General features: G+C 39.1%; 1 protein-coding gene across 9 annotated transcripts; it reads right to left on the bottom strand.

The window, feature by feature from the left end:
• Positions 1 to 427: 427 nt before the first annotated feature.
• znf532 (zinc finger protein 532) lies at positions 428 to 21,706 on the bottom strand. Of its 9 annotated transcripts, XM_067422771.1 has the most exons (11): positions 21,577 to 21,705; positions 20,278 to 20,427; positions 14,850 to 16,041; positions 10,522 to 12,817; positions 9,569 to 9,750; positions 8,701 to 8,877; positions 7,476 to 7,638; positions 4,771 to 5,085; positions 4,477 to 4,589; positions 4,148 to 4,289; positions 428 to 1,082 (listed from the first exon to the last, which is right to left on the bottom strand). In XM_067422771.1, the coding sequence occupies exons 4-11, from the start codon at positions 12,790 to 12,792 to the stop codon at positions 564 to 566; spliced, it is 3,882 nt and encodes a 1,293-aa protein (XP_067278872.1). In that variant the 5' UTR covers positions 12,793 to 12,817; positions 14,850 to 16,041; positions 20,278 to 20,427; positions 21,577 to 21,705; the 3' UTR covers positions 428 to 563. The 9 variants fall into 9 exon arrangements, with proteins under 9 accessions (XP_067278872.1, XP_067278869.1, XP_067278874.1 ...); XM_067422768.1 differs by lacking the exon at positions 21,577 to 21,705 and having other exon boundaries at positions 20,278 to 20,607; XM_067422773.1 differs by lacking the exon at positions 21,577 to 21,705 and having other exon boundaries at positions 15,780 to 16,041; positions 20,278 to 20,607.
• Positions 21,707 to 24,568: the final 2,862 nt, after the last annotated feature.

Raw genomic sequence — 24,568 nt, 5'->3', positions numbered from 1 at the left:
ATTGTCCATTTGGAGTGCAAAATGTCTGACTGAGAAGTGTATCTGTGATATCCTGTGCACTTTTTTTAGCAGCAGTTCGGGAATTAGGACCGAAAGTGCATCCCAAGACTGAGACAGATGTTTGGACAGTGTCTGCTCCCACGAGAAAACAACGAGAACATTTTCTAAAATAGAAAATCAAAAGAAATCTATAAAAAAGGTCTATCCAACACGCATACAAACATCTATCATAAAGTATACAAAATGTGTTTTCATAGATAATTAAATACACATAAATCAGTTTTTAATATATTACACATCTTTAAACACACATTTTGTGTGTATAGATTTATACATTTTGTATGTATATATATATATATATATATATATATATATATATATATATATATACATATATATATATATATATATATATATATAATGTGTGTGTCTATACGTATGCACAATAAATGAGCATACAAAGAGGCCAGAGTGAAGGAATACAACACGTTCTCTATGACAACATACAAACAAATAAGTCCTTGCAAACCAACATCCATCCACTCGGGGGCACTACCTCGCTCTTACTTCTCAGCTGTGCTCAGGCGCTTGGACTTAATGAAGGCCATTCCGTGTGTCCGCATGTGTGTGTTCAAGGCTCCCTCTGTTTCAAAAGTTTTGGAACATACTTTACATTGAGTATCCGGGATACCGTCGTTGGCCTCTGGGTTGGGGGTGTTCTCCTGCTGACCGTTGTGACGTCCGAGTCCTTGGGCCTCCTTCATCTTGTGCACGATGAACAGGTGTCGGGAGAGGGAGTGGTGCGAGGTGTAGCACAGGCCGCATTCGCGGCACTGGAAGGACGAGACATCGGTCTTGTGCTGGGGAATGTGCTCGTGGAAACGCACAATGTCCTCGGTGGTGAAGCTACACACTGCACATTTGTGCGTTTTGAAGACATTGATCTTTAGCTTCTTTAGAGGTTGTGAGGATGAGCTCTTGGACGGCTGACCATGAGTCACGTCCTCTCCGGCCTCCTCCACTTCCTTTTCCCTCTCGGCATCCTCATCTTCAGAGTGGTGCTTTCGTTTAGGACTGGGTAACTGAGGATACAAAAATGACAACAATGCTTCATGCAATGCTAAAAAAGTTTTTTGGGAATCTACTGAAATTTTATGTCATTTTATTTTATTATTTTATTAATATAGGTATTCAATGTAAAAAAAAAACAATTATATATATATATATATATATATATATATATATATATATATATATATATATATATATATATTTTTTTTTTTTTTTTTTTTTTACTGAGATGATTTACAATGATTAAGGCATCACAGCATTTTAAAAGATTTGAAAATTTGCATGACCCCCCACCCACAATATATATTTTTTTAATGTACGTTATTAATGTTTTAAAATTTCACATTTAAAAAATCTAGCATTTGACCATGTCTAAACATGTAGGCCATTCAAATGCAAAACCTAAAAATAAGCAAGCAGTTATGATCTGGATTTTTTCAGCCACAAAATGACTCTAATTTGCCTTTTTGCATTGCAATTCTCTATTTTAACCTTAATTGCTACACTACATGTAATACAAATAATAGACATATTAGAAGAACAATATTTTTAGTGGTCATTAATGGACCATAATTATTGGGCAAATAGTATTTAGTACCAAATGAGGTCCTCAGAATATTCAATAATTATTATTATACTAAAATAAAGAACATTTAAAGGGGGGGTGAAATGTTTCATGCATACTGATCTTTTTACACTGTTAAAGACTTGGATTCCCATATTAAACATAGACAAAGTTTCAAAAGTTAAGGTGGACGTTTGATGGGAGCATTTCTTTGTCAAAAATACTACTTCCGGTTAGTCATACGTTTCGGCAAGTTTTTTGCGATCATGGGTCCACTTGACGTTAAAAGGTCGGAATTTCCTTGTATGGGCCGTACGGACAATTCTACCGGAAGCGCGTGAGAGAGAGAGAGGGAGAGAGCGAAAGCAACAGGCTACGCCCATCAAAGCGGGGCTCGTAGGCTGCGCTGCACAGGTGATGTGACTTCAAGAAATTAACAATGTCACCAAAAAAGTGCGTTTTTGGTTGCCAGACCAAGACAGTCCTGTACAGATTGCCAAAAACCCCGCGTTAAGGCAACAGTGGATGTAATTTGCTTTTCCTGATCAGCAACTGAGTTGCGCAAAGGTTTATGTCTGTTCACTGCATTTTGGTGCCGACTGTTTCATAAACAAGGCCCAGCTCGACGCCGGATTTTCCGATCGCCTAATGCTGAAGGATGGAGCAGTCCCAACGATAAAGGTCCCAACGTTAGAACCGCAGGCGGTGAGTGAGACTGATTCAAATGTCTGTGTTATTGCCTATGCTCATCAATCAAACATGATCACGTATAGTTAATTGATCAATGGAGCATGCGATGTGTAGTGCGTGTACATTTGTTTAGCTGGCCACTATATGTGTAACTTTATGTTTGTGTATTGTAAAAGCACTCCAAACAACAATACACAAAGAGTGGGGAAATATGTTGAACTAAATAAGCGCACTTCTTCATTCAAATGCGCTACTATTCCATGTCTTTCTATGTAAACACTAACTTAGCCTGTGCAAAACCAGTCCGCTTACTAACGTTACAATTGTCTACACAAACCACACGTAAACACACACACGTGCACAACTGCACTTCCCACATGTACACCTTCAAAGACAAAAATACGACGATATAATTCAAGTATAAATATATAAATAACACAAGCCGCTAAGCATATTATATAGTTAGTGTATAACTTGTACCACATAGAGACGTCCTGCTCTAGTCGTTTTTGCTGCTGCTCCTGTTCAACTGCAGCCTCTGGGTCTGATTCCGGATCATAGATGTATGGCTGTATCTGATTAAAAGCCATATTTTTATTTTGAATAAAGTTTTTTCCCGCTGTTAGGGATGACACAGCTTTACGACGCACTCGACTCAACACAATAGCAGCGGCGCGCACACGTCATTATTTAGCTCCGCTCACACGACACGCCCCCACCCGCTCGGCTTTTTTCGGAAAGACTCGCATCTTTCTTATATAATTATAAAAAAAATAAAGACTTTTCGGAGATATGCAGGATGCAATGCTACTCTATAGGTACTCAAGATTGACATGACACTGACTGAAACTGAGTGTTTCACCCCCCCTTTAATTGAAAATTAGTTGTGTGGTCGCATGTGACTATGATAGTCAGGAATACCTCAGGGATAAATACAAGAAGAGCATAACATTGTTGAATCTCCATCACTCCATAATAAAATGATACCGTAAATGTGGTGGACGTAATAATCAATGCACACCATGCTGTACTGTTTACCAAAAATTGCTGCAAATAATTGTATAGTGAAGCTGTTGTCTGTCCGCTTAAGCCATTCAAATGTATTGAGAGCGCTGGTTTGTTAGAACAATTGAGAGCTCCATGATCCACTTGACCGCGCGCGCTACCATGAGATGAACGCATGTCCCAACTCTGTTACGAGCAGGGAAAGGAAATGCATCTTAATGAATATGCTGCGTACATGTTTTAAACATGTGTTTAAAATGTTTTTAAAAAATGTGTTTTAAAAAAATTATGACGAAACGCAATATGTGGGGCCAGTGTTGATTCTGTGGCACACCTTCACAAATTAGTCTATGTGTGGGAAACACTTTTATTCAGCAAGCATGCATTACATTGATTTGATCAAAAGTGACCATTAAGGCAAGGCAAGGCAGTGTATTTGTATAGCACATTTCATACACAATGGCAATGCAAAGTGCTATACATAGAAATTAATTAAAGCGTGATAGCATATGCATAAGAAAACCATGTGTAAGAATTAAAATAAAAACAAGAGCAATTAAAATAGCTGTAAAGAGAACAAAATAAATAAAATTAATTATATATATATATAAAAAAAAATTTTTTTTTTTTTTTTCTTCATACAAACAGACTCAACACAACTGTCCCTGATTCGGCGCGTTTGAGCATGATCAGTCGTAACAACCAAAGCCCATTCATAATCGGCCTAACAGTTGTTAGGTGTGTCCTCGGCTTTATGTGCTTGCAACGGTCCCAGACAATACAGACGCAAGATGTCCTAGTGTGTCTGTTGTTTACCTGCTCTTTGTCAACAGTAGCCTCTGTGCTGCTGGAATCTGCTGGAAGCTTGGCCTCTGTGTCTTTGATGCCATGCATTAACTGAATGTGTTTCTCTAGCAGCAGTCTTTTGGTGAAAGTGCGACTAGGTTCTGGACAGTGTCTGAAAAAACCCAAGAGAGATCTGTTTGACACTCATATACGTTTGTGACAAGCTTGAGTAAAATAAAGTGAAGTAAAATTGAGTAAAGAAAGTGTTTTAAGCATGAAAAGCAAGGAACCCCATCAGGTGTTAGGGACCAAGAACTGAATTCACATGCATGTATGGTCCTGAAACACACAATACTCACGGACATGAGTAGACCTTCCGTAGGCCCTTGTGTTTGATTCGGTTGTGTCTACATAAACTGTGAGAGGAACTGAAGGACTTTTCACACTGTCGACACGGATGCTTTTTCAGTTGCTGGTATAGCAGAAAGAAAAAGATTTATCATAATCATGCCCATGCGTGTGCAATAATGTATATGCATACAAGTTCATAATGTGAAGTTTCAGATCATTCCTATAGCCTTGGGTCGCTCTGAATTTGGAATAATTATTAGAACTAAAACTGATAAAAACAGCTGTGCTTCCTTCTATTTTACCTTCCCATGCTCTCTTTTCATGTGTGAGATGAAGACTTCTCTCTGTGTAAACAAGCGGTCGCACTCCCTGCAGGTCCAGCCAGGACAGGTTGTGGACGACGAGACTTTTTTGGGAAGGTCTGTCCCATTACCGTTCTTCTTTGTTGGGGATGTTGGCTTCTTCTCTCCCTTTTCGATGCTGTTGATAGAGCCGCTCTCCTTGTTGGTGTTGTTGTTGTTATTCGGGCTCATGGAATTAGTAGGTTTGGAGCTGAGAGGGAGATTGATGCCCAGGTTTGGAGGGCCCTCGATGGTCTTTAAGGTGCCATGCATGCTCTGGAAAGAAATAATATTTTAATATTATACTATTAATGTTATAATTGTTAATATTAAATAATAAATGTTTTCTTTAAAACTGTACAAAAAAATTATTTCAAGATTTAAATTTTTAATTAATTTACTTTTTTTTACTAACTTTTTTAAATTAAATTATTTTAAATATAAAATATATATTTTAATGACTTGTAAAACATTTTTATTAAATTAGAAATATTTTATATATATATATATATATATATATATATATATTATATATATATATATATATATATAAAAATTACACACACACACACACACACACACACACACACACACACACACACACACACACACACACACACACACACACACACACACACACACACACACACACACACACACACACACACACACACACACACACACACACACACACAGAATGGGTACAGAAAGTATTCAGACCCCCTTAAATTTTTCACTGTTATATTGCAGCCATTTACTAAAATCATTTAAGTTCATTTGTTCTCATTAATGTACACATCACCCCATATTGACAGAAAAACAGAGTTGTTGACATTTTTGTAGATTTATTAAAAAAGAAAAACTGAAATATCACATGCGTTGCAGTGATTATACAGCTGTGTTTGATTATACTGATTGGACTTGATTAGAAAAGCCACACACCTGTCTATATAAGACCTTACAGCTCACAGTGCATGTCAGAGCAAAGAAGAATCATGAGGTCAAAGGAACTGCCTGAAGAGCTCAGAGACAGAATTGTGGCAAGGCACAGATCTAGCCAAAGTTACAAAAAACAATTCTGCTGCACTTAAAGGAACTGTATATATGAAATATATTTCAATTAATTATAAAATGGCCCTGATATGTCACTAGACATTAAGAAATCATGTTAATTTCAAATACTTATATCACTGACAACAGTAGTCCGGCCAGGAAATTGTCATTTAAGTTGTCGCAAGCCCTCAACTGATGTTGATGTTGACATGTTGTGTTTTGGCCTGAAGCTCCACCCTCCACCTAATCGACCAATCACGAAATCAGTAGCGTTTCTGCATCTGGGTTGCCAGATCTGCACAAGTTACCACAGCTACAGCTACAAACATTCCTGCTGGATCCTGCAGTCTATCTGGCAACCTCAAGTCAGGGGGAGGGGGAGAGGGAATAGTGATTGCAGTACAAGTTTTGGCCACAATCTTACATACACTTTCTTTAAGGTTCCTAGGAGCAGAATGTCCTCCATAATCCTTAAATGGAATACGTTTGGGATGACCAGAACCCTTCTTAGAGCTTGGAGTCTGGGCAAACAAAGCTATCAGGGGAGAAAAGCCTTGGTAAGAGGTAAAGAAGAACCCAACGATCACTGTGGCTGAGCTCCAGAGATGCTCAGAGATGGTGAGAAATAAGATTCTGTGGTCTGATGAGACCAATATAGAACTTTTTGGCCTCAATTCTAAGCGGTATGTGTGGAGAAAAATATCACCTGTCCAATACAGTCCCAACAGTGAAGATTGGTGGTGGCAGCATCATGCTGTGGGGGTGTTTTTCAGCTGCAGAGACAGGACGACTGGTTGCAATCAAGGGAAAGATACAGATATCCTGTACAAAAACCTTCTCCAAAGTGCTCAAGACCTCAGACTGGGCTGTAGGTTCACCTTCCAACAAGACAATGATCGTAAGCACACAGCTAAAATAATGAAGGCGTGGCTTCACAACAACTCTGTGACTGTTCTTGAATGGCTCAGCTAGAGCCCTGACATAAACCCAATTGAGCATCTCTGGAGAGACCTGAAAATTGCTGTCCACCAACGTTTACCATCTAACCTGACAGAACTGGAGAGGATCTGCAAGGATGAATGGCAGAAGATCCCCAAATCCAAGTGTGAAAAACTTGTTGCATCTTTCCCAAAAAGACTCATGGCTGTATTAGATCAAAAGGGTGCTTCTACTAAATATGAGCAAAGGGTCTGAATACTTAGGACCATGCAATATTTCATTTTTTCTTTTTTATAAAATCTGCAAAAATGTCAACAATTCTGTGTTTTTCTGTCAATATGGAGTGCTTTGTATACATTAATGAGAAACAAAATGAACTTAAATGACTTAAGCAAATGTCTGCAATATTATAACAGAGCAAAAAATGTAAGGGGGTCTGAATACTCTCCGTACCCATGAATATGTATGAATATATAAATAAATAAATTGTATATATATACATACAGAGAGAGAGAGAGAGAGAGAGAGAGAGAGAGAGAGAGAGAGCGCGAGAGAGAGCGCGAGAGAGAGAGAGAGAGAGAGAGAGAGAGAGAGAGAGAGAGAGAGAGAGAGAGAGAGAGAGAGAGAGAGTGTTTTTTTTTTTTTTTTTTTTTTTACAGATTTTACTCCCTTACTTTAATATGATCCAACATGAGCTGCTTTTGGGCGTAATGCGTCGAACAGTCTGGACACTTGAAGACAGACACTTTCTGATTAGATATGTGCTGGTCAAAGTGCGTGTAGAGCAAAGTCTGCTGGGTAAAAACTGTGTCACACATGGAACACTTGTAGATCAGCCTGCAAAACAAAACGAGAATTTTCTAAAATGCTGGGTTGCCTGTTCCTACTTGTTTGGGTGTACATTCCTACTTCTCATTACAAGGTTAAATAGCTCAGGCCAAACAAAACAAACAACAATTTCTGTCTAGAGCGTAAATGTTGTGTTGATGGAATTATGCCATACGGAAGCTTGTCAGCTTATTTATGTGTCCGACATCTGCATTAAAAACTCACATTGTCAATAAACCAGCTGATCATGTTTCCAATATGGATACAGGTAACAGGAAGTGCAAACAAACCATCTGGTCTTTTCATTAACAAGTGCTGAAGAACATGACAGGCCTCTTGGGAGGTGGTCGGGTTCAAAGAGAGGACACACTAATTAAAGCCACCGTGCATAATTTCTTTCTGCACCTGAAAAGGTCAGTGGCGTATGAGTTCTAAACTAAGCGATTTGACACACCTATTGAGTTTCCATCCACTCTACTACTACTAAGAATTACTGCAAGCTAGTTTTGCCAGAATGATGCGTATGTTTGCACAATAAGACAATAACATTGAAGATGGATAGTGTTTTACCTCGGTGGATAACAATCCACAAAGCATAAATACCCATTAGTATTATCTGCAATAAACAATATTAAACAGATCTATGAAATACTTGTTTCAATTGGTATATATTGTGGCACTCTGAAGTCAAATATTTTTGTATAATGACTGCTTAACTGTATAACAGCCCATTGTTCCAGAAAAAACATAACTTTCATGTTACAGTCCCTCTCACATAATACAATTACTTCCACTCAAATCAATATTTCATGTCTATTTGTTTATTCATAGTCAAGTAATAAATAGAATATGCAATCAGATGACTTATATTGGTATAATGACTGGCTATTTATACAATTTTCCTTTACATTCCTAATTCTCATTACGAGGTTAAAAGACAAACAACATTCTCTGTGGTTTCTCATAAAAGACCTATAAGGCTCAAAACAATAAGAAAGAAAAATAGAAACTGGACAAAGAAGATATCATAAATCACATACTATTTTATACATTTATAGAGAAATGACTCACTTAGGCTCTCCAATTTTAACTCCTGGATGCTGGGTGTAGGCGTGGGAATGAGTACCAGGGGCCGATTTAAAAGCCATGGGGCAGATGGGGCATTTGTAGAAGATTTCACAGTGGGATGCCTGAATGTGCGACTTGAGAGCAGCAACGTCAGCGAAGATGACGCTACAGTGAACACAGCTATGGCCAAAGAAGAAAAAAGAAAGTGTTACTCTTGAATATAACCCAACCCTCTTTTTTGTTTCCATAATCGATGCCAGTTACCTTTAATGTGGCATCAATCATGGGTGAATGGCAGAATAATAACAGTGAATAGCTCTGTGATTGCTGTTTTAAAAGCATGACAATCCCTCATTTCATGCTCCACTTAAAACCAATTAAACACTTAGGCAGCTTTTTTCATTTCAATACATATTTTATGCATAAGTAGGAGCTTTTAAGTCAACTCAGAAATAAGAATAAGAAGAGGTCAGTAGGGGTACAGTCATCTCACAACTTCAATACACGACAAAGTCGTGACTCAAGAATACATGATTTATTGCAAAATATTTTTCATATTCTCAATGCATTTACATTAATTGTATTTGCACTTTAACCATGGCTGTTTGAAGCACGACCACATTTTGCGCTGCACAATGCAAGTTTGAATTGTTATTTATTGTGGAATTATGCATTGCTACACCCCTAGTGGTCATTAAAAATAACTATTGAGTTATGCAGCACTCTGGCTGAGGTTAAAGGTCCCCTAGTGTTGTATTAATTTGCTTTGCATAAATAAATAAACTTCTTTTACATGAAAAATAAAGCCAATTCCAAGAATCAAAGAGCTCGTTTTAGTCTGGAAAGTTATTGAGAGCAATGCAGTACTAACCGATAGCCCACTCGGCGTGTGTAGTGCAGGCAGTTCTTAGTTACATGGGACTGAAAATGGACAGACCGACAGATAGCTCCACATTCAGGGCAGATATATGGAGACTTGTGCTGATGGATCCGCAGATGAGAAGCAAAGCTACACTGGTTCGGCAGTAGCATTTGGCAAATGGTGCAGGTTTTCTGTTTTAGTTGAAAGAAAAACACAAGCAAATTTGTCTTTAACACGAATTTGAACTACTTCTGTAAATAAAAGAGGTAGCCAGTGTTGTAGTCCTTAAAGGGTTAGTTCATCCCAAAATGAAAATTCTGTCAATAATTACTTACCCTAATGTCGTTCGACACCTGTAAGACCTCCGTTCATCTTTCGAAACACAAATGAAGATATTTTTTGTTGAAATCCGATGGCTCAGAAGATGCTTTTGGCCAAAGTCATTTCCTCTCTCAAGACCCATAAAAGGCACTAAAGACGTTGTTACAAAGCCCATCGCACAGTGGCTCTACAATCATATAATGAAGTGACGAGAATAGTTTGTGCGCAAAAAAACCCCCAAATAACTATTACAAAAACTATTCTTGTCGCTTCATAAAATGATTGTAGAACCACTGTAGTGAGATGGGCTTTGTAATGAAGTCTTTAGTGCCTTTTATGGGTCTTGAGAGAGGAAATGACATTGGTGTCAATGAAAGTCTTTCTGAGCCATCCGATTTTAACAAAATATCTTCATTTGTGTTCCAAAGATGAACAGAGGTCTTACGGGTGTCAAACAACATTAGGGTAAGTAATTCATGACAGAAGTTTCATTTTTGGGTGAACCAACCCTTTAAGACTGGACTCTGCCCTCTTCTACTCTTGGCTTTGCTTTGGAATCAAATGAGCTAGGCTCAACTACAACACTGGAGAAAGCTGAGGACCTTTCCAGCTCTTACGTCACAAATAATAAATGCACCCACCTGTCCTCCTGACTCAGGAGCCTGCTGGTAGTGCATTGCAAGAGATGACTCTTCCTGAAATGTCTCACTACACTCCAAGCACTTCAGATTCGATTTGCAGACCTTGGTGGTGTCCTTATCCAGTGGCATGGCAGCAACAACAGGGGCTGAAGAGGGTGCAGAGATCACTGTGGTTGGGTTTCCCTTCCCTTGACTCCCCACTATGGAGGAGCCAAGGTTAGCTGAAGAGGTGGGAGCGCTGGAGGTTATTGATGGCGCTAGAATCATCTGGTCAGCTGGAATTGGCTTCAAGATGAGATGTGAACACTGCATGACAACCCCTTTGTCTTTGTGTCCCCTAGCATGAGATAGAAGGCTGCACTTGTTGTAGAAGACCAAGTTTTTGGCGCAGTGGTTGCAAGTGACCTCAATTCGAACACTTCTACGATCATAATGCTGATTGAGGCTTTTTTCCAGGGCAAAGGAATCACCGCATTCCAAGCACTTGTAGCCACGGGATGGTAGGGATATACAGGCAGAAGTAGGAGGGCTGAGATTGGGTACATAAACTGGCACAGGGTTAATGCTACTCAAAACCTTATTGAAGGCCTCTACTACTGAGCTCTGGGAACTGGTTAGGACCTGGACCCGAGACACTTTCTTTTGTTGTTGGGCCAACATGGCTTGTTTGATGGGTTGTTGGGACTTGGTCAGGACCTGGTGGAGTTCAGCCGCTGATGGATTCTGAGGCAAGAGATTTAAGTTAGTTAGGTGGACTGTCTTTGGCACAAGTTTGGTGTTTGTTAGGCTGGAAGCAGGTACCATGACAGTTTGTTGCTGAATGGCATTAGCAGCTTTGAGGATGGCACTGCTGGCACTCTGAACGGATGCTGCCGGTATGACAGTGGCCTTTACAGTTGTATTGTTGGCAAGTTTCAGATTAATTACTTGGGAGCCTGCCGTCTTGACGGCTGAGACGGGTAAGAAGGCAGTGGCCACGGGTTTGATGGTCATTTGTTTAGTTAGCTCAATGGCAGAGCCTCCTGGAGTTGCTACTACTGTGGTTGGCAAAGTTGTTCTGGTGGGAGATGAGAAAACTGAAGTGGAGATTGGAGTGGACAGCAGAGAAGAGACAACATTGGATGAAGAATCAATACCTTTCTTCAAGATATCGGGATCAAACTCGGGCAGGACTCTGGTAACAGTCCTCTTAATCTGCCCTGATGATGTCTTGATTGTTTTGATGCGAACTTTGGGAATGACTGGTATGGATCCTGCTGGAGATGCTGGAGATTCTTTGCTGCTACTTTCACTCGTAACACTGCAAGGACTCTCAGGCTGTTTTGAGAGCATCTTCTTGCCAAGCTCCAGAGCTGACTCCTGCTCTGGTGATTTCTCTGTAACCTTAGGGATCTCTTTAGCCTCTCTGGGCGAGTCTTGAGGTGTGGCAAGGGATTCTGGAGACATTGCGTCTGTGCTAGCTTTCTTTGCACTGAGTGCTGCAATTGCAGCAATGCAGGATGAGAGCTTTGCAGATGATTTGGCCTTGGCTTGGGAGAGGTTGGTCGCATTCAACTCAACGACTGAATCTCCAGGCTCATTTGCTTCTTGGGATCTGGAGGTTTCTTTGTAGGGCTCCTCAGTCTTTCTTGATTTTTGAGAGTCAAACAGGTTGGAGTGTCCCACTTTACCATTGGTGCTACGATTCTCAACTTTCATATGATTGTAGTTACCATTTGTTCTTGGTCTAGATGGACCATCTAGTTTGGAGAGTTGAGAACGAGACTCTTTTGTCTTTGTACTCAGACCGGTTAGAGGGTTCGGTCTAAATGGTAAATTACTTTGTTTGTCGGCAGGGTCATCTACTTCAATCTTGTCGTCATCATCAAACTCCTCGGCACTAGAGATGGGACTAAACTGGTTGAATGCGGAGATATTTCCTGCCATCCCATGGATTTCACTTTTTTGAAGCTTGTCACTCTCTTTGCTGTATCTATTGTTGGGTGAAACAGGCAAGAAACCGTTGTGCAGTCCATTTCCGACAGTAGGATGAACATCCTTCTCTGAGAGATGTTCAGTGGTATCAATATTCCGGACGTTCTTAACAATAACACTAACCCCAACATCCGGACCGGAGGAGACATGGGAGTCCTCTTCATGGTGGGCATGGTGCTTGAGTTGTCCTTCATGATCATCATGGCCGGACTCAATGGCAGCCTTGGGATCGACCATATCAGGAATGTCAAAAGCTGCAAGAAGATCATCAAAGTCTGGGGTTTTCATGTCGCCCATGGTCTTAAAAGAATGAGCTAAACACCTTGAGAAAAAAGGGAAAATACATTCCATATTACACTCTGTATTACAATTCAAAGATTAGCTCACTTTAAAATGAAAATTACCCCAAGATATACTCACCTTCAAGCCATCCTAGGTGTATATTTTTTTCTTCTTTCTAATGAACACAGTCGGAGTTATATTAATAAATATCCTTTTGTTTCCAAGCTTTATAAAGGCAGTGAATGAGGCCCACAAGTTTGAAGCTCAAAAGAGTTCATCCATCCATCATAAACGTCCTCCATAAATGGCTCCAGGGGGTTAATAAAGGCCTTCTGAAGCGAAGTGATGCATACGTGTAAATAAAATATCCATAAATAACACGTTATAAAGTAAAATATCTAGCTTCCTCCATGTCATTCTATATTCAACTTATGAAGAAGTGTAAAGCCTTTCATAGTTCAAAATGCTTGCACTATGTCCTAGTCATACGATGTGTCAGTTACGCTGTTTTTGTAAGTTCGGAAGCTAGGTATTTTATTTTATAACGTGTTAAATAAGTATTTTTAAATTTTCTTACACAAACGCATCAATTCAATTCAAGGGCCTTTATTATCCCCCGGAGCCATATGGAGTATGTTTATAATGGATGGATGCACTTTTTTGAGCATCAAACTCATGGGTCCCATTCACTGCCATTATAAAGCTTTGAAATGTCAGGATATTTATTAATGCAACTCTGATTGTGTTTATCAGAAGGAAGAAAGTCATATACACAGAGGATGGCTTGAGGGTGAGTAAATATTGGGGTGATTTTCATTTTAAAGTGAACTAATCCTTTAAGATTAAGAAGTAAAAAAATGGATATATTCTTACCTAAAACACTGTATCCTTGCTTTGAACTATTAAGTATATAAAATTTCCACAACCAGTGCTAAATATCAGTTAATAATACCATAAAAATCACCTCTTATTGAGCTATACAAAATCTTTTGTAAGTTTTAGTCTCCCAGTAAATAAAAAGGTATATATAGGCACTGAACAATATTAAGAAAGGCCCAAATTCAACATATAAAAACAAAGAAACAGATTTTTGGTTTTATAAAGGACGAAATCTGCACAAAAAAAGGACAAATAAATAGGAAATAAATAAAAGATATTATTTATTAATTAATACATTTCTATAATACAAAAACACCAAAATGTAAAAATAACCATTATAAATTATTAAAGAAATTTATAAAAAAGATTAAATATATGAATAAGGAAATAAATAATGAATATATAAAATAACAAAATGTGAATTTAAAAAAAGGCCACATTGTGTAAAAAATAATAGGCTATACTTTGTAAAAAAATTAATACAATTACAATTTAAAATTTTAGCACTTTGTGCTTGAACCCCCCCAAAACTGATTTGGTCCTCCATAAGGTTGATCCTAAAATATGAGCACTAACTAAAAATACAACAACACATAAACATTAACACGTTGGCATATTTAAGTTGGTAAGAGAATAATTTAACAAACAAAAAAAAATCATAAGGAAAATAAAGCTGTGTTATGCTAGTAGGGTTAGCCACCCACATTACTCTGCTACTGCTGCTTTTATTGAAATGGAAGAGAGCACTGCAGCCCTGCCTCCATTACAGCTAATAACATCTGCACGCACAGGGTATGCAGGGCCAAGACGGCCTTCCCCGCACACAATGGAGCCAATGTGGCAAGGCATGTCAGCAGAGAAGGAGCAGCAAACAAAAGACAGAAAGAGAATGAGAGAAATAACACAAGGACAGGATGATTTTAATGAAAGACATTAAGCTGTTAAAGCCAGTATGGGGCCTAAACACATTTACAGTTGAGCAGCCTGATATCAAATGAGGGTGCTGCTCACAGGAAAACAACTGTGATTCTCGGATTTCTATGCGAGGCCTTTTAAATCAGGCCACTGTATGACACGGTAGTCTAATTATTAGAACAATATAAAATATCACGCATAATAAAAGGAACACACATACACACACACACACATGCAAACATATAGAAGTGGAAACATGCAAATGAGCCACTCCTCACCCTCAGTGTTCCGACAACTACAGCAAACAATCTTGCTTTGCTTCCCTTCTTCCTTCCTTCCTTCCTTCCTCTTACCACCTCCACAACAAAACACCACCACCCTCCTCCTCCTTTCTCCCTGACAGCAGAGGGAAAAAAATCCACTTTTTGCACTAGGCAGGGCCCATCAAGACACGATCCACCAGGAGGGACGGCATGCCAAAGACCATTCTGAATGGTGACCAGACCACTATGAATAACAGCACATAGTGACCCACGGTCACCATATCTGCTCAGTTCTCATGGCTGCCTCCCGACCCCGACGTGCACAACCGTCTCGAGGTGCGTAAAGACAGTTTCTCTAACGTCCCTGCTCGGGGTTGTATCACTCCTGAAGACCCCTTTGCCATTTTGGCTGCCATGAAGCAGTCGGCTATCTGCCTGTAGCACAGTGACTGTATTGTTTCCGAGCCTCCTCGTCTGCCTCAAACCGGTTTCAGCCGGTTCCGGTCACCCTGCATAATGTGTGTGCTGCAGTGCAGCCACACAGGAGACACAAGAGCTGCCAGTTTCTTCATCAAATCTTCAATATTCCTGCAAAATATTTCTGCTTTGAGTGTGGGTTAATATTATCGAAGAGGTTTGTGTTCAGAATGCGTGTGCAACTCACGTTGCTGAGCTTAATCAAACGCTAGGCCTGAAAAACACAGACTATGGAGGAGGTTTATGAAAAATACATGCACACCAGAGGCTCAGAGCTGGTTTATATGGACGGATGGATGGATGGACGGATGGATGAGAGAAGGAAAAATGAAAAGCCGAACAGCAGATGCACATTCCAAAGGAAAACCACAAGCACTGTGTAAACCAAAACCACAAGATGAGCACCGTTTCCTGACAGAAGAAAACAAGACACAGAGACAGCAAGTAGAATTTAAACAGGCTCGGTACCTGACCTCTTTTTGATTGTGCCTCTCGCTTTTACCCCATTCTGCAGCACTGGACTGTTTCTACTTCCTTCTCTGCCTCCCCTCTCCCTCTCTCTCTCTCTTCCTCACTCTCTCCATGGTCCCTGTTCCTCTCTTCTAGCCAGTGTCCCTGCTTCCTCCTCACGTTTTTCCCCCAGAAAACACGGGAGAAACACGGATCTTTCTCAATTAAAATCAGCTGCTCGTCCCCTAATCCTCCAGCCCCGGGAAACCGTGTCCGGTCTCTGCCAAACGAGAGAGAAAACAAAGGCCGTGACACGTATAAAAACACACACAGAGACACACAAACAGGGAAAAAGTAGGCTCTCGCCCTACCCCACTTCTCCTCGGCCCTACTACCGGGAATCTTCGTGGAAAGGCTTATGCAAGACGTCAGTCCAGCCAGGCCCCATTCTGTATGAGTGTGATTTTTTGTTCCTTCACTATGAGCCTGCTGGTTCCTGTTCTATAGGTCACTCTCTCCTCTGCAGATGCACGGCAGCGCAGGGAGGAAGGGGGCAGTGTTCTGACAAGCAGCCCTGGCCTTTTGTCTTTGCGTGCACTCGTGGGGGGGGGGGGGGGGGGGGGATGAGAGATGAGACTCTGGCTCAAGCCTGCAACCAGCTGCTGCAGCCAAAGAAGAGAAACAGATTTGAGGAGAAAGACAGAGAGACAAGAGAAATAGGCAGAGGAGAGGTGGAGAAATAATGAGGGAATATGAGACGGGACTGGAAGGAGGGGTGTAAGGGGAGAAGGGACGCTCTTCTGGAATGACGTTTGCTCAGAGAACGCGAGCAGGAAGAACAAAGGCCCATGATGGCGTTGGCTAGACTGCAGAGAATGTAGTCGAATCATGTATGTGTGTTGTTTTTTCACACAGGTGCATACAGAAACATTTAATACTATTGGCTCAGGCGTATTTGTAGAATAAAATAGTAAAATAGTAACCTGCTCTACAAAAATCAGTCAATCTGAGACACCATAACAAAGCAGAAAATCCTGAAGTCAAATCCAACCAAATGTTATTCCCAACACTAGAGAGGCAACTCCATGAATTTATGAACTCACATATCGGTACAAAGCAGATTCCGTTTTGATATTTTTCTTTAAAGTCAACATGAGTTACCATTCGCAACCTATTGTACTTCCCTAATCTGATGTATATCCATGTAAAACACAATATTCACTGAGATTTCATTCAATCATATGTACCCGTATGCAGCCGAAACCAAACGTTTACAAAATACCAACGCCACAATAGTTTTTAATAATAGAAAATGTTTGGCTATGGACCTTATTCAAGGCAGCGCCATCTTTAATTTTAAACTGGAATGAAAGCGAGGCTATGAGGGATAGACATGTGTCTCTTCAGTGGGTAGTTTTTGGATTGTTCTGCTGACGAAACACTGCAAATATTTCTTTCTGAGAAATTTCAGTAGACAAAAAACCCCAGGTGCCATTGAAAACAGCAAGTCTATCCCTCACAGCCTCGCTTTCATACCGGTCATTGCGCTGCTCTGAATAAGGTCTAATGGTTAGCATTAGCCAATGTGATGACGTCGGCAGTGAAGCCCTTTCACAGGATAAGGAAGTTAAATGTGCACTATGTAGTATTTTTGTAGTAAAATATCCAAAAACCACTAGGCCAGTATATATTTTGTTCAGCTGATTTCTTACAAGATCCCAAATATTTACAACTATTTGTAAATTGTGAAAAAATTGCTATTTTAACCAAGGAACCGGGACGTCTGAGGAAGTCACCTGTCAATTGCGTCATATCTACATTACCCTCGGTTTCCGGTTTTATTTGGCAGAAATGCTTTACTCTTAGCAGTGTGAACAAGTGTCACAGCAGACGCAGAGCAAACAATCAGAGTAACATCATAATATAATTTTAAACACACTTAAATGCATCTAATATGATAAACAGAGCTGCGTTACCTCATACTCATGACCGGAAAAGCGGAAATGGCACCAGGGACTGTGTCCCGTCATAATAAAAGTCCAGTTGCTCGCGAGCCATGTGTTCGGCAACAATCGCTTCAGCGGCCTTGCTCAGCTCCTCAACACTCGGTCCTGCCCTGCTTCATACTACAGTACAAGGCCGTTTCTAGCCTTTCTGGCACCCTAGGCAAGATTCATATGCTGTGCACCCCCCCCCCCCCCCACACACACACACACCACCACCATCTTTGTAGATCACAGAAAATTTTGATATCTTTGATCTACATATGTGTATTTTAAGATGTTCTGAAGGCCAAAAAATTAAATAACAATAGCTTGAAAACCATGTCACTCGGCGCCGCTGCGGATTGAAGAACACAGTGACACAAAGACTAAAAGACGGGACGAAGCCGTAGCCGAAGCCTCGCGCCAGTTTCATATGTTTTAACGGTTAATCTGGTATTTTTTTAGGGGGGGCTGAGGCATAAGTTCATAAAAAAGGGCCTAGTGACACCCATGGTTATGACAGTATTAGCCTACTTGATCAATTTACACTAAACAGCTATCTCTGATGTAAAAAAAAATAATTCTTCAAATTAACTGCTATAATGTTCTGCACCTGAAATGAGCATTAATAGCACCATGGCGACTTCACTCCAATAATCGCAACTAATCATAATGCCTTGAAATAGCAAAAGTACGAAATATTAATAATAAAATATATATGAAATAACTAAAAAATCTTGTTGGGGCGGGGGCTCACTGGCGCCCCCCAGCTGTTGGCACCCTAGGCGACCACCTAGTTTACCTATGCCTAGAAACGGCACTGCTACAGTAACATTAATAATTCTACCCGAGTCCTATCTCGATACCCCTATTCAACTCGATTCATCGGTGAAGACCATGTCCCAAGATTCTTCGTTTAAACTGGCATCATCAAACTACACCTTTGTTTTGAATAGGCACCCTCTAGCGGACAGAAAAATGACAGTGCAGCTGACAAGCCAGACCCACATCAAGATGTTTGGTCTGGAAACTGACCATTGACAGGGCTCAATCCGAGGGGTGGGATAAACAGTCATTCAAACTCCCTTTTTTTCAAAAAAAAAAAAAAGAAGCTATCTTTTTTCTAAAAAAAAAGCTTGTAGCGCTATCCAATGTCTACACGAAATTGGATAGCGCTACAACCAAGCAGAGCAACGTGAAGTGGAGCTCGTTGATAGATTAAACTTTTCAGCAAAACTCTGAACACATCTTCCCTTTTTAAGAATGACTTCAGTGCCGTTCTTTGTTCTTTTCTCAGAGAAAAGCTTAACTCCAATTCCAGAGTCGCGGTCAAAGCTGATTCGAAAGACCGCCATTCATAAGCTTCTGTATTTACTAGTAGCACGCAAGCACAACTCCGCCGTCATTATGTTCAGCCCCGCCCACCCACTCTATACATGATGTGATTGACCTGACCAGAGTTTGGTTTTTACAGCTCAGAAGTGTATTGAGAGTTGCTAGACGATACTCACGGCAGATTAGATTTGCTGCCGCTAGGGTGCATCTAGATTTCTAGGCTAGCTTTAAAGCATTTTGATTTAATATAAGGCCCTAAATCATTCATCACATATGCAAGATATGCAGGAAGAAAGTAAATGGGGAACATTCTGATTTCCTGTTGACTTTAAATAAAATGGATAAAAATATATATATTCCAACTTTAATGATTTATTAAAACAATATTGTTGACTGAACCATCAATATTCAATGAGGGAAAAAAGGACGGGCAATGATTTTATCAATTAAGAATTTACCGTATTGTGAAAAGTAGGTGCTACGAACCAGTACGCAGCCAAACCAAATGCGAGTTTATAAATACATAATGCCTAAACAGTTATCTGGTTAACATTGTCCAAAAGCGTTGCTCGGCCTACATGATGACATCAGCAGTGAAGTCGTTTAATGGAATAAGCAAGTTGCAGCATTTTGATTAAATATTCAATATAAAATCAATGTAATATTTGCTTTATATAACTATATCAATACATTTATGTTTTATATATAATATATATATTTATAGAATCATTCCCAATACAAGCAAGACATGCATCCATGTCATGGGGTCCATTTTGATTTAATGTTGACTTTAAATAAAAATGGAGATATATTTCTACTATAACGCAATATTAAAAATAATATTCAAAGAAAATGATGATAATTTCTTGTGTTATATAAAGAAAACATGGAAGGTTGTTCGTTGTGGCCTACATGAGGATTCTTTAGCCCTGGACCCTGAATCATTTACAGGGAGTTTCACTTATGATGACTTCTGGAATGTGAAGAACATGGATGGACATAGCTTTTGCACAACAAACTCTAAGTTCTGCGAATGAAAATCTCCAATCATACCAGAAAACCATGACAGCTACGATGCTATCATATGTAATGTATGCTCTCTACTACACCCCCCTTATCAGCAACCCTCCTGGCCTTCCACAATGACAGCTATCAGAAGAATCAATTCAAAGAGCAAAGAACAGATGCTGACCTACCTGTGGGTTATTGTAAGAAATGGCTTTGTCTCAATTAAAATGTTGCATGTGAGAGCTCTTCTTCTCAGCTGGGCAGCAAATATCAAAAGCAAGAAGGCCAGCCATGATTCTTGCTGTTGCACCACCAAATTCAGCTATGCACAGCACAAACTAGAATGACAGACATCATCAGTATGCATGAAAAAGGGACTCAGGAATACATTGCAGTGCTGAAAGCATTGCAAAATGTAGTTCATGGGTGCAAGCAGCCCGCATGACAGCACAGCTCTAAAATGATCGAGAATGCATGGCTTGGCTTTCCCCTGCCGAATACAGCAGTAAGACATGGAGATGTTGCTGCCCACCCCCCGAGATGTAAGCGCAGTCACGTGACCGCCTGTGTCTTATTGATTCCTCAAATCGTGTAATATCACCAGCTGCAATATTCGATTTCGAACATTTGAGTATCAGAAAGTTCTATGACGCCACAACAAAGTTCTCGGCAAATCGCGGGTTATTTATTCACTCGTTTAAAGGGGAATTTTTTTTTAATTGGGAAGTGTTCTCTGAAAGCTTGCCCATACATTGCAGCGCATTTTAAAAAGATTTCGGTATGGAACGAAATATAATTAAGTATTTTGTATTTAACCGCTTTAATATAGTGAGCTGAGATTGTTGTGGCCGCCAATCCCACAAGCCCTTGCGAATAGCACGGCGGCAGGATTAAACAAATCGGTTCTTTTGAACAGATCGTCTCCAAAAATGATTCAGGGAATCTTTTACGTGATGATGCAATTACGGCATACGTGCTTCCGGCGTGGAATAATATTACATGATCTAAAACATGATCTTAATTACGTGTTATCATGGTGCAGTTTATAGCAGCCTTGACTCAGATTTATATAAGTAATTTATTTTATAACTTTTTTTAAATATTAAAACCCACACGTGTATCAAGCTGAAATCGCCTATTTCCTATCCTTTTTTGTTATAGTGTTTGGATAAAAGTTATTTTTCGCTTAATCCGGATTCCAGATGTTTGACTGGTTCGCGTACCCTTCGCTCGGTTCAGTCCTCAGTCTGATGACAGACAGGTTATGTGAACCGATTCACTAAAAGATCCGACTCATGAGAACAATTCATTCACCGCACTTAGATGAAAAAAATCTTCGGTTGGTAACTTGTTCGTCAATATGAACTGAGATCCTATCATTGTTCTCTTTTGCGAAACAAAACGTGTTTAATCGTACGTATTAAAATACGTTATTGTGGCGAAATGCTGGAAAAACGCGTGGATTGTTGGTTTTGTGCCACACTTACCCATGAATCACTGCGGGATTTGCTCCTCATAATCTTCAAGACCTGACTTAATATCCTATTGAATAAGATTTTTATTATAGTACTCAGCTGTTGACATGCTTAACATCATGAATTTCCGTATAAGTTACTTGGTTTGTGTGTGTGTGTGAGAGAGAGAGCGCGATCGAGCGAGTGTTCCGTAGTTCAGCTCCTCATAGGATCAAACCTGATTCCCAGAAGTCTTTGCTGCAGTGCACATGAGCAATGTTGATAGATAAACAGCAGTCTCGTAAACAATTCAAATAAATTATTAATATATCAAAGTGATTGTGAATAGCATTTTGAATCATGCAGAAACATTCGCAGAAAAAAAAAAAAAAAAAAAAACAGAATGGTGGATATCTTACACAGATAATTTTAGTCAAAATATAGCCCTAGACAGCAGTAGCCTAAAACATGTCAAAATATTTGACAGAATGCAGGGACATTTAACCTGGATGTCATTAAGGGTAGAGTTGTGTTGACATCATTCCATTTCTGACCTTTTCATCTTTAATCTGATCTGAAAAAAATTAGCCTACTCAGTCTGCCTATTAGGCTTGAGGCAGTAGCCTACTCTTAGTCAAGTAATATCTTGATTAATAATTGTGATTTTTAAATGCAACCTATTTAGGCCTACAAATATGTGCGACACTGCAAATTAAATGAATTTGTTTTTACATGATAAAATCAAATATTTAGGTAATTCTTCAACTGGGGTGGCAAATGAGAAGCAGAAAATGTAAAAATGTATATCGCTATGTATTTAAAAATGTATTTAATATGCTATATCCATTCAAATTAAATCTTAACATATTTAACTTTTAATTTTTTTTTTAACTTTTAATAGTGCACAAATTGTGTTTATCCTACAAAATATAAGCATGCAAACATTTTATAATTTATTGGTATTTAAAGTTTATTTCAGCTGTTGTGAAGTAGGGACACCACTTGACACCACAAATGAAGAATTACATATTTTGGTTATTATAAAGCATTATTAATTGTGCCTGGGCATTTATTATTATCAGTTAAAGTGCCACATATAAGTTTTTGACATTGTAAATTGACACGTCCTCTTGTGAACAGATAGAACAGGCTAGTGTAATGTGGTTGTTGGTAACCTTCAAAATGAAACCAAATAGTTCCATCTAGTGGTGACAGTGATTGTGTGTTGCATGAATTATATATTATTGGTTGCAAGGTAATATAATGTCTAGTTTGCCTGCTGTGGTCGCTTATGTATTGGTCCTATCTGTTTTAGTTCATTAAGATTTTTTTTTTTTTTTTTTTTTAAAGCAACATACTTTGATAGGCTAGATGATTCATATAATTAACTCCATTCACTAACATATCTTTATATATTTCCCTCAACTGTTTCCCAATATGATGACTCATGTATGAAAAGGCCACCTTGTTCACTTGTTGGTTTTTCCGTCCAAGTGAAACCACAAGCATTAAAGCCCATCTGTTATTTCTGATTTACAGAACAATATAAGCTTTTAGGTTACCAGGGATATTGTTCTCCTTCAGCTCCGTTGAATGCAGGCATGAGCAGTGTTTGCCATGTAATTAACACTATACATTTTATTGAGGCTTTTCTTATTTTTCATGGCATGACATGCTTGTTTATGGGATCTGCAGGAACTCCCATTCTGCCATTGTTTGCTGGGTGAGAGATGTGAAATTAACAGCGGATATCATTAAAAAGTGGCAAGTAATTTCATCATGCTGTAAGATCGGCCTCAAATGACGTTCAACAATGCGTAATGGATTTTATACCGAGCCTATGACATTTTCTAGCCCAATACCCTAAACTTACCCCTACGCACGCACGCACACACACACACACACACACACACACACACACACACACACACACACACACACACACACACACACACACACACACACACACACACACACACACACACACACACACACACACACACACACACACACACACACACACACACACACACACACACACACACACACACACACCCATCTGGTTTACAATCTTTGTGGGGACTCTCCAGATGCAATGATTTTTATACTATAAACTGTACTCTGTCCCCTAAACCTACACTGTAAAAAAATATTTCGAAAAAAAGTTACCTGGTTGCCTTAAAATTTTGAGTTAATTGAAATTAAAATTTTGAGTTAATACAATGAACATTTTTTGAGATTCGACAACATTTATTAAAACATTATTAAAAGATTTTGTGAGCATACTCGGTAATTGTGTGTTTTATTTCTGATGACGGAGCCAAATTGTGCTATTTTCATGATTTATTACATTTTTTATGTGGTTCAGATACAATAATATTTTGAGTTTCTATTTATTAAACAAATTTCCTTCATTGTATCAACTCAAATTTTTAATTTCAATAAACTCAAAATTTTAAGGCAACCAGGTTACTTACTTTTTTAAGTTAAACCAACAAAAACCAACAACATTTTTTTACAGTGTACCCATCACACAAAACTTTCTGCATGTTTACATTTTCAAAAGTCATTCTGTATGATTATGGGGACTCATGGGTTTTACTAGGACTTTCCAAAGACAGTGATTTTTATATTGCACAATCTGTATATCTTCTATTGCCCTACACTAAACCTACCCATCACAGAAAACTTTCAGAATTTTTACATTTTCAAAAAAACTTTTATTTTTTATTTATGAGCCGTTTTCCTCATACAGGGACCAAAAACGTCCCCACAAGGTTAAAACATATAGGTCCCCATAACGTAGGGTTTCCCAGAGCCACACACACATAAGGGGATGATGACGGTGAAGAAAAATACATTAATCTTTCTGCAGAACCAACCTGTGTTATGCCTACACTGTAAAAAATAAAATAAAAATCAGGCCTCCAATTGAACATTTTCTAGTGACTGATCACATCTAAATTTTTCAGTTGGCAAAATTGAATTTCTGTGAATTGATGCAATTTAATTCACAGAAATTAAA

The sequence above is a fragment of the Pseudorasbora parva genome, chromosome 18, assembly GCF_024679245.1.
Source record: "Pseudorasbora parva isolate DD20220531a chromosome 18, ASM2467924v1, whole genome shotgun sequence".
Lineage (NCBI taxonomy): Eukaryota > Metazoa > Chordata > Actinopteri > Cypriniformes > Gobionidae > Pseudorasbora > Pseudorasbora parva.
This window is presented reverse-complemented; position numbering and strand designations above follow the sequence as displayed.